The 11,697-nt window shown below is 41.1% G+C and overlaps 1 protein-coding gene across 1 annotated transcript; it reads left to right on the top strand.

Moving 5' to 3' along the window:
* Positions 1–9,167: 9,167 nt before the first annotated feature.
* LOC113359795 lies at positions 9,168–10,124 on the top strand. Its single transcript, XM_026603373.1, has one exon. It carries the CDS (start codon positions 9,168–9,170, stop codon positions 10,122–10,124), a length of 957 nt encoding a protein of 318 aa, XP_026459158.1.
* Positions 10,125–11,697: the final 1,573 nt, after the last annotated feature.

The following is an 11,697-nucleotide window of genomic DNA, read 5'->3' on the forward strand; positions in this document are numbered from 1 at the left end:
GCTTGGATTTCTGAATCTTCGGAGTCCTTGAAATGCTCAAGAGCTTCTTGTAGTTCTACAGTCGGTTCACCTATCTGTCTTAGTAAGATTGTCTCATCAAATGCATCCAAACAATCATTAAATAAAGTTTCATCCCAATTATCCTGAATTTGAACTAAAGTGTTAATCATATTCACTTCCTCTAAATCATTGGAAGGTTGTCTAGTAACATTAAAAACATTCAGTTCAGTGGTCATATTACCAAAGGATATGTTCATGAGTCCAGTCCTACAATTGATGATAGCATTAGATGTGGCTAAGAATGGGCGACCTAAAATCACCGGGACGTGAGCACTTGGGTCCTGAACTGGCTGGGTGTCTAGAACAACAAAATCAACTGGATAAACAAACTTATCAACCTCAATTAGAACATCCTCTATGACACCACGAGGGACTTTGACAGACCTATAAGCTAATTGTAGTGTCATGTTGGTCGGTTTCAGCTTACCAAGACCTAGCTGGGTGTATACATGATACGGGAGTAAGTTAACACTAGCTCCTAAGTCAAGTAATGCCTTATCGACCATGTGATTACCAATTGCACAAGATATGGTAGGGCATCCAGGGTCCTTGTACTTAGGGAGTGTTTGGTTCAGAAGAATTGAACTTACTTGACCAGCTAAAAAGGATTTCTTATGGACATTAAGCTTACGTTTTCGTGTACAAAGATCCTTAAGGAACTTGGAATAAGATGGTAGTTGCCTAATTGCTTCTAGTAACGGAAGGTTTATGGTAACTTTCTTAAAAACCTCCGTTATGTCATTAAAGTTTGATTCATTTTTTGTTGGTGCCAATAACCGGGGAAATGGGGCTCTGGGGACAAAACCAGGCTCAACAGGACCCTCATTGGTCTCTTTAGAGACTCTATCAGTCTCCTCATTTTCTGGCTCATAAGAGTGAACTACAACATGTTCACTTTCAGGTATGTCGACCTTATTATCAACTTTCTTTCCACTCCTAAGGGTCGTGACAGCATTCACATGATTGTACGATTTCTCTCCTCTAGGGTTAGGATCAGTATGACTAGGGAACCTTCCATCTTCTCTCTCACTTATAAACTTAGCTATTTGTCCTACTTGAAGTTCTAACTTGGCACGACTCTGGGAAGTATTCTTCAATTCCTGCCTAGTTTCTTGTTGAAAGCTCATGTGGTTCCTTGATAGCATGTCATGGTTACTTACTAACATAGTGATAGCTTCCTCTAAGGTAGAGATCTTTTTCTCGGAAGTGTTCTGAAACTGGGTTTGACCTGAAGAGTTCTTAAAACCAAAACCTGGGGGAGGCAGAGAATTTCTAGACTGGCCTTGACTCTGGCCCTTAGACCAAGAGAAATTAGGATGGTTTCTCCAACCAGGGTTGTAGGTTTCTGATTATGGGTCAAACTTCTGACGGTTCTCATACCTAGCATTGTTATAGACAGCATGGGCTTGTTATTCACTAACCTGACCTTCCCATAATGAATTATCGGGCTCTATTCCACAACTAGAGACTTGAGAGGCTCTATTAGGTTCAACAAGGGACCTATTTTTAGACTGACCCATTTCCAAAGCTTCTAACCTTCTGGACAAAGCAGCAAACTTAGCATCTGACGCGAAACTCGTATCTACCATATTGGTGCTACTTCTATTGACCAAGAGTCTTTTAGGGGGTTCAACACAAGATTCCCACTGTTGGGATTTTTCAGCGATAGCTCCTAAGAAGGTAAAAGCATCATCAACATTTTTACTAGTGAACTCACCAGCGCACATAGACTCAACCATGGCTTTGGTCGAATAGTCTAAACCATCATAAATAATCTGTACGAGTTTCATATTATCAAATCCATGGTGAGGACACTGAGATAGGAGATCATTGAATCGCTCTAAAAACCTATAAAGAGACTCTCCCTCTTGTTGCACACTAGCAATAATTTTCTGCCTAACAGCTGCAGTTTTATGCTTAGGGTAGAATTTCATATAGAAGGCAGCGATAAGTTCCTGCCATGTTTCTATGGATTCAGACAGTAGGTTGTTCAGCCAGGTCTTGGCTTTGTCTCTCAAAGAAAAGGGAAACATCTTAAGTTTCAAGACTTCATCGGTAAGGTCCTTTATCCTAATTGTCCCACAGATTTCCTCAAAGTCCCTAATATGAAAATAAGGGTTCTCATCATCTTTTCCTAAGAATATAGGGATCATTTGAAGAATACTAAGTTTTATCTCGAAATTAGCCGTAGTGGCTGGCAATTTAATGCATGAAGCTCGGTTGGTCCTAGTTGGGAACATGTAATCTTTCAAAGTTGCCATCGTTGGCACAACTGGAGTACTAGGGGTACTTTTGTCACTCAGAGATAAATTTTCAAAACTGAAGTTTCCAAAAACAGGGCTCTCCAAAGAAGAGTCTTCGAGCTCCCTGCTTAAATCAGAAGAACTACTAGGTTTTTCGCTAATCAATCGACCTAGAGTATCTCTTTTCCAAGCCCTATTAACAAAATCGGGCATACACTAAAAAAAATTCAAAAAGAAATAAAAAATCCTAACAAGAAGGTTCTAGCAATCACACAGCAGGCTGACTCGACTTTACCACAGCAAACCTAAAGATTTCTAGCAAACAACAAGCATGATGGCTCACTTAGATTGTTTCTAGACTAGCTTCTAATCCTTCGAAAGGGAATTCGTTACAATTTAAGCAAACCCCTATGGAATCAATCCGAGTTAAAGCAAGTTGAATCGAGGCGAGGGAAGCTCAGTGGAGCTTTGATACCCAAAACCTCACCGATCCAATGCGGCGCAGTCACACATTCAACTCGCAGAAACCGTCAAGAACTTCGAGGTGTGCTTAAAAGAGTAACCAATATTTTTCGAATGATTTTCCTGTTAAGATCGATACCCTATAGGTCTCTTTCTAATCAGATTTTAAATCTTGGGTTCGCGTTAGGTTTTTTTTTCCTAAGGCGGGCAAGAAGGGAGCGGTGATGAAATCCGAACCCTTATCTTGTTTAGGCCAAGCCTTGCCCTTTACTAGGAATATAAAAACAGTCCGATTTGTCCTCAAACAATTATCACCTTAAGGAATACAGTAACTCGCTTGCAGGGGATTCACGAGTGTTTCGATTAGACTTACCTCCCGTACCAGACGGGCGATGAACCGTTGTTGTCGACTCGGGCCACGAATCCTATGTCGTGTGCGAACCCGAGGGGGCGAGGTGATATTGTAATCACCGTCCTTCCCTGCAAACAGTTTGTATTTAAGGATACCCTTCCGTAGGGTTTAAAAATAAAAATAAAAATGTCCCAAAATTAATGTCCAAAGTCCATAAAAAAAATACAAAAGAAAAGAAAGTCTAAAAAAAAAAAAAATTACAAAAATAAAAATGTCTCTCTTTTTTTTTCTCTTTTTATCAAAAAAATAAATAAAATTCTTCTTCTTTTGCTCCTTTTGCTTTGCCTTTTACTCCAAGTCTTTAAATGTCCACCAAAAACTTTGGAAAAAATTTCTTTCGCTCCAACTTCAAGAATCTGAAAGAAAAAGACAAAAAAACAGAAACGTAAAGAAGAACAAATAAATAAATAAAAAAAATGCTAACTAAACACAGGTCCGCGTCGGCGGCGCCAAAAATTTGATGTATTTTCAAATGGTTGTAGAGATACTGGTAAAAAGGTTTTTTCAGGCTTGTGAAGGTAACAAAATTTCTAGATTTAAATAAAATTTAGGGAAATAGCAAACTGACGTAAAATTTTATGGAGAAATAGGGGTTAAGATTCCACCATTCAACAGTACTTATGTGATCTAATATTTTTTTACTATGCAATTTAAATAATTTGGTTGATTCTAAATATTGCCAAAAGCAGATTTTCCAAAAAAAAATCAAATGTTAATCACAAGTATAATGCATCAAGAGTCTAAAACTAAGCATGCATTATCAAGGGAAAACACAATTGATTAATAAAAACCATTTAAATCATTTTTACCAATGCAATTAATCATATAAAAATATTGCATAAATTAATAAAATAGAGATTACCACATAATTATTGTGAGAATGGCTTCCTCTGTCACCCCTGGGATTGGGTTTAGCTCCTCATCCCAAAAACACACTCACAAGATGTATTCATGGCTAAAATAGGTGTTTTTATTGATGTATATAAGATGAAACAGGAATTAGCAACGCTGTATAAGTGTTACAGCGTCACTGTTACAAAGGGGTAAGTGTTTTTGAGACTGCTGTAAACGATAAGCCCTTACTGCTGCATAAGAACGATACTTGTTCTGCTTTTAAGACTGTCAAAGAACGACGGACTCTGCGAGTCTGTTCTTCGTCTTCTTCTTCCTCCTCGAGCAGCAGCAGCAGCAACAATACCTCCTGTAACTTCTTCTTCTCGTCTTTAAACTCCTCCTAACTCTCTCCTAAAACTTTCTAACCCTTCTTATGACTCAAACCAACACTTATATAGCTATCAAACCCCCAAAAATCTCGAGTGAATCCGACTTCTTCTTTTTTCTCTCTTCTCTGCGCTGTTGAGAGAATATCTCTCCTGTCATCTCCCTGTACGCGTTTGTTAGCTATAAAATTTCCCCAAGACTCTCCCAGGACTTGAATAATATTATAGAGAGTCTATCCAGCGTGAGACTCGCCCAAAACTCTCTCAAAAAATCTTTGAAACTTCAACAGAAAGTACGTGTCCCTGTTTGGACTTCGTGTGATTTTTCCGACTTATCCAGCCCAATTGGCTGGGTCTAGACGATTTAAACAGGCCCCTTATGTCTTGTAGAGTCCATACATACCAAATACACCCATTGAATCGCTCTAAAACAGCTCCAAGATCGAACACAAAATCTGCCAGTTCTTGCATGCATTTTCCCGCCATTTTTTCAGTTTGAAACTATGAAGATGACCTCCCCTTATCCAGTTCGAGAGTCCCTTTAGCACATGCCCTGAAATGGGGTGCCCCTTATCCAACTTAGTGGTGCCTTTAGCAATTCTTCCGGGATGTTTTCCGCACTTCTTTGGGGTTCCTCCGGGGTATTTCCGGTACACTTCTGGGGCGCTTCCGGTACACTATCAACGGAGGTCCAAATGCCACATTTTTAGCCAATTTCGCCGCAAAGCCTTATTTTTCCAAAACCACCTACAAATAAATAAAATAACCAAATAAGTACAAATTCGAGCACTAACAATGTATACGATTAATATATACTAGACACATAAATGCGTCTATCAGGTCTCATGGTACTATACATGGCGGAGTTAGGCATCTGAGGTCCTGCCACTTACTTTAGAGTGAATTTCTTAGCTAGCGTTTCTATGTATCTGATTCAGTTCTTTTTTTTTTCTCTTAATGTAATAATGTTTTTCATGTATTTCTTTAGACAGTGATGTTGTTATAATTGATGACGGGTTTTCTTCATATTGATGATATTTTTATACATCTTCATAAGCGTACGTGAAGTTTCTCAGTCAGTAATTACTTGTACAATTGCCTGGATGATGATGAAGACATTAATGCTCAAGAACTCAAAAGAAGTGATGTAGACTGTTAATAACTCGTTTTAGTAGTTTTTTATTATGTTGGTTCCTGTGTGTTTTCTTCATATATGTTCTTGAACCGAACTAAGCCGGTCTGACAGTGGACCATAGCTAGCTAGGATCAGAATCAGCTGAGAGAAGTGAAAGACAACTTCCACCAATTCCAAGTGCAGCACCTTGGCTTGGTTTTCCACATGGAGAAGGTAAGAAAAAACTGTATTCTGCTACGATCCCTTCAGATGTGCCTGATGATTATCATGTCATTCTCGAGTCCCATTGAGCGTAGCCGGTCTGACAATGGACCATAGCTATTATTAGCTAGGATCTTTTATTAGTTGAGGACTGCTAATTTATACAAATTTCTATAATTTTATAACTTGTGAATTTCATTTGAATGCAAAAGCATAAACATCATGTAAGCAATAGCAAAAGCAAAGCAACAACGAAATCACGGCCAAGAAGTTGGCACTTTTTAGGAGAAAAAAGGCTCCTGGTGTACATGGGTCAAAAGGGGCTCTCATTCAAACGGAGCCTAATATGTATGAGCAGAGCACAGACAGCCAGCATCGCCATGGCAAGGATCGTTGTAATAAGTACACCTACACAGCTCCTGTACATGTAGGTCACGATCCCAAAACTGGAAGCTTATAAACAAAATTACTCATCTGTCCGGTGTCGGACAAAATACCTTTAGCTAAAAGTTAAATAATCCTCGAAAATGAAATTGGATCCAACACTACTGCAACTTGATACAAGAGCAATCTTCAGTTATTATCATCCTAATGGTATCACTTTCACTTCACCGGTTAAAGGAGATTGTACCCATAACGTTTTTTGCTAGGAAAAAGTATTGAATTGAAGGAGATAAGATTACAAACTCAAGCTGTTTGAGAGGAAAGTTGCCTCCAATAAAGCTAAACTCCTCCGCACCTCTTGCCATTCCCAGGATTATGTTGCAGGGAATCAAAGCTTCCTGTAATAGACAACATAACCAATACCTGTTAGTTTAGTGTATACACATAATTCATCACTCGACACGTGTCGGAAGAGTTACACGTGGAGGACACACAACTTGAGACATCAAGGCACGATGCCACGTCCCAACACCCAAGAGGCATCTGTCATCTATATATGTTCATCATCGAACTGATCCGATGGCTACGAATCAAGGATCACTGAAAGAACGAGCCACCGCGAAGTACTGAAGAATACCCAAAGATATGCTTTATTCCATCTCGAGGAAGATTCAAGATCAATGGTGAGGATTGGTCTCACTGACGAGGATGTGACAGGGGCATCAAACATCTGTCTGACGCGTGCGGACCGCCCCAACCACCCGCATTAAACACCCTAAGTATAGGGTACGTGTTGATCAGTCTGTGGAGGAGGAAGAGGTGACCCCTCGTAACGATACATGACCGTTGGAAGCCATCGGTTGAGAACGAAGATACCAGCGGGATCAGCGCAAAGATCAAGAAGATAAGGTTGCAATTGTTTCTGATAGTGGACCCCATGTATTACCCCTATAAATACCCCTCTCCACTGAGAGAGAAAGAGGTCGACCAGTTGATAGTGAGATAGGAGAAGATCATAGGAGAGAGAAAGAGATAGGAAGAGCAAGTATGAGTCTTATTTTCCCCCAGCTTCGTTATTCACACAGAGTCATTTGACTATCATTATAACGCCTAAAACACATAGTGAAACACCAACCCCGTGGACGTAGGCCTTAGTGCTGAACCACGTAAATCATCGTCTCATTTACATTCATCACTTTATTTTCTGTCTTTATTATTATGCTTTGATTTATTGCACATCTCGAACGTATGAATAACTAAATTACTCCCACATGACTAGACCCGAAGGCTCTGAGTCGATGAGTCATCGTTTCAATATAGTTTTACTTATGATTTACTCTCCTTTATGCGTGCATGAGTAAATGCGAATATTATTTGTGAACACGTGGATACCATCGTTATTTCTTTGTTCATAATCTGGCGCTAGAAACATGGACTCTGTCCCGGTAAAAGATTTATCTTATCCTGTGATTTTACCCATTTTTGGCTCCCCGTGCTATTTTTTAAATAATAGTGTTCGGATTTAGGCTGATAGTCAAAATCGTTCTTTCAAAAACAATTTTCTTTACATGAATAAAATTTATTGTATCCGGATTTAAGTAATACTTATAGATCTATACTTTTTTTAGAAGTTATCCTTGTTTTCCAAACTTAAAACTCACAGATCTACGCATTTTCTAGAGTTTTTTATGTTTCCCGAATTCAAAACTTATGGATCTATGCTTTCCTTGGAATGTTACACACATTCCATGCTTAAAACTTAACAATCGACACTTTTCTTAGAATTTATCACGTTTCTCATACTTAAAACCGAGCGATTTGCACTTCCCTTGAATTTTTTTTCAGATCTGTGAATAGATCTATGTTTTTCATATTGGATCTATGTTTATAATTATTGGATCTGCCTTTTCAAATTTTTCTCCTTTCGCGATCCCTCTAAAGCTTTTGGTGAAGTTATGCTTATGGCCTTCACATTTGAAGTAACCTTACTAACGGGACCCACATGGATATTGGATTTTCGATGATGTTTTACCTGTGCAGACAAAGGATTCGAAGATGGAAAAAAACGAAGATGGAAAAAACGAAGGATGTGGAAAAAACCAAAGCATCGTCCAAAGAAACACCAAGGACGACACCAGTTATGACACGCAGTAAACAAAAGGGTGAGAAGACAAAGGTACCAAACCAAAAGCCAGATACAACGGAAATCACCTCACCTCTAGATGATAACATAATAGCAGCAACGACACTCAAAGCTATGGCAGCCAAAGCTGAAGCAGCAAAGGCGGCCGCAGCTTCCCGTGCGAACCTACAACGAGAAGGATTTGCAGAATCAACGATGCATCAGCCATCCCTTGGGATGCCGCCAACGAACGATTAGAACCAAGCTCTGCCAACTGCACAACCGACGCCCCCACAAGTGGAATTGCCGTTGCTGAATTCCGACCCACCCTATCCCTTAATCCAAACAATTGATGAAGATCACACTATGGCTATTGGGGGGAAAGGGCGGATCGGAACTCCGAACCAAGGATCGAATCATTCCCCTCAGCTGTTAGCAGAGCTCGAAGAATTAAAGAAGAACCAAAAGACGTATGCAGAAGCTGTGGCATTACTATCTCGAGAGAATCGGGAGCTCAAGGACAAGATTTCCCAAAGCATTGGAGCAGTGCATCAGCACGACGAGGCAAATTCTGAAGCACCAGAACCGAACCGTGACCGAAGGATCGTCGTCACAAATCCCGAGCCATTGAACCGAGGAGAAACTAGAGGAAATAGGTTATCCGACCCAGATTACGTGCCAGAGAATTCCGATTATTATGACAGTGAGAACCGAAGATCAGAACGATCAACAGTCCCAGAAGACCACCAGCGCGCAATGGAGGACCTCTGTGCTGAAATGATGGCAGAAATCAAGCAACTGAAAGTAATACAAGGAGGAGGAATACTATAAGAGGTGATGAAAGAAGCCAACACCACCCTATTGGTCCCACATATGGCCAGAGCTCCCATTCCTCAGAAGTGCCCTATCCCAGCGTTTGAGTATTACGATGGATCCAGCGATCCCGCGGCCCATCTTCGGTATTACAATCGGCATGTTGGCACGATGGGATCAAGATGACACAGTCCTCTGCAGATATTTTCCTTCAAGTTTGAAAGGATTGACCCTATCCTGGTTCGATAACCTTCCACCCAACTCCATCGACTCTTACGATCAGCTTACTGAGAAGTTTTTAGGAACATATATGTACAACAAGGCTGTTGACGCAGGGATGGACAAGTTATTCTCGTTGGCGATCGCCTACAAAGAAACAACCAGGGAATATACTGACAGATGGCACAAGATTTTCCAGGAAATAGGGAACGTAGATCCAGTGGTCAGCATTAACTGCTACAAGTGGGGATTGGATAGGATGAGCCCGCTATTTGTCGAGATTCATGGAAGTGTACCCACGACCGAAAGAGACCTTCGAGTAATCATCGAAAAGCACGCCAGGCTAGAAGAGATCCAGCGGGAAAACCTCAGAGCCCAGGCTCAAAGATCTCATCGAACACATTCGGTAGAACAAGCCAGCGGGTCAAAAAGGAGCGGTTCAACTGAGCACCCTAACGAAGACAGGAAAGGACGAACAAACGATCGTCGACGTGATGACCGGAAGTTCGAAGTCCAAGTTTACACGAAGCTGAACACCAACTACACTCGCATCCTAAGGGAAATCAAGGATCGGGAAAACCTGGAATGGCCATGGTCCAAAGGAAAACAGCCGACAAGGACCGAGAAGTCAAGGGATTACTGTGAGTACCACTGTTTCAATGGGCATCAAACCGAGAAATGCAAGAATCTCAAGATAATGATCCAGAAGCGATCGACGCTGGTGACCTCAAGCAATACATATAGAAGGCAGAAACTGAAGAGAGGACTAAGTGAAGCAAGCAAGTCCAACTCCCCGAAGGAAATCGAAGCATCAAAACCATCTCATGTTCCGAAGCTACTGGACTATCGTTGATTGCCCAGATAGGGAAAAGTTTGAGGAAACAATTCGAGGATTATTGCGAGCTGTATAAGATTGATGGGGTAGAAGTGGACGAACATGAGCAGTGGATGAACGCACCTATGACTTTCGATGCCGAAGATATCGAGGAAGATATGGAAGACCACAACGATCCCTTGGTCCTCACATTACCTGTGGCGGGGTGCAATATCAGGTAGATTCTCATCGATGGAGGGAGTTCGGTTAATGTTCTGTTTTATGACACGTTCAAATGGATGGAGTTGAACGACGAGCAACTAATGTCTTCTTATTACACTATCTATGGATTCAATGGGATACCGATAAAACCCTTAGGAGATATTGTTTTACAAGTGGATGCTGGACCTATGAAGGTCGATACTCGATTCAGTGTAGTGGACGCTCTTTCCCCCTACAACGCCATCATCGGCCGAAGATAAGTGCACAAGCTCAAAGGAGTAGCGGAGACCTATCATCAGTACCTTAGATTTCCAACACCCGAAGGGGTAATGGAAATAAAAGGAGATCAGGTCACCGCCCAAGAATGCCAGGCTATACAAAATCAACTCAATAACGAACAAGATGAGTAGCGTAAATCCCGAAGAAATCGAAACAAAGAGGCTGCCAAGGAAAAAGCAATTGACTCTTATCTCGAAGAAATCTCCGGAACAAGTCTGACGAAGGAAAGCATCGTTCTAAACACCGAAGCAAGCACCTCAACAGCTAAGGGGGCTGAAGATCCTACCAAATAGCAATTAAAGAACGTCCCTCTCCTAGGGGAACCGAAGCCTACATTCACACCTGTGGAACCCGTGAAGGAGATCAATATAGGGACCGAAGAGAACCCGAAGATGATCAAGATATGTACTTTAATGGATAAAGAAAGAGAGATGGCTCTAATCAAGTTACTCATGGAATACACAGACATCTTTGCGTGGAAGTTAGGAGACATGCCAGGAATTGATCCGAAGATAATCCAGCACGAACTTCGTATAAAGCCGGGCACGCTCCCTTCAGGAAGAAAGTACGAAAGGTAGCACCAGAGTACCACCAAGCAATTGAAAAGGAGCTCCGCAAATTGTTAGAAGCAGGATTCATCAAGGAAGTCAAATATACAACGTGGATATTGAACATGGTCATAGTGCCAAAGAAGAATGGAGGAGTAAGAATATGCATCGATTTCACCAACCTCAATAAGGCATATCTGAAGGACAGTTACCCTCTCCCAAGCATCGATCAACTGGTGGAAGTCATCGAAGGATACGAAGAACTGTCGTTCATGGATGTATATTCTGGTTACAACCAAGTAGCCCTTGCAGAAGAAGATCAACAACATACAACATTTACCCCGCACGACCTCTATTGTTACACAAGGATGCCCTTCAGACTTAGAAATGCAGGGTAACATACCAGAGAATGGTTGATGCTATCTTCAAGCCTTGGATCGGGAACACCCTAGAAGTCTATGTCGACGATATGCTTGTCAAAAGTAAGCTGCGCAAGGACCACCATCAAGACCTGAGGGATATGTTCGAAGCAATGAGGAAGCACAACATGAAAGTAAATCCGG

This window comes from Papaver somniferum, chromosome 3 (genome assembly GCF_003573695.1).
Source record: "Papaver somniferum cultivar HN1 chromosome 3, ASM357369v1, whole genome shotgun sequence".
NCBI classification, from domain to species: Eukaryota; Viridiplantae; Streptophyta; class Magnoliopsida; order Ranunculales; family Papaveraceae; genus Papaver; species Papaver somniferum.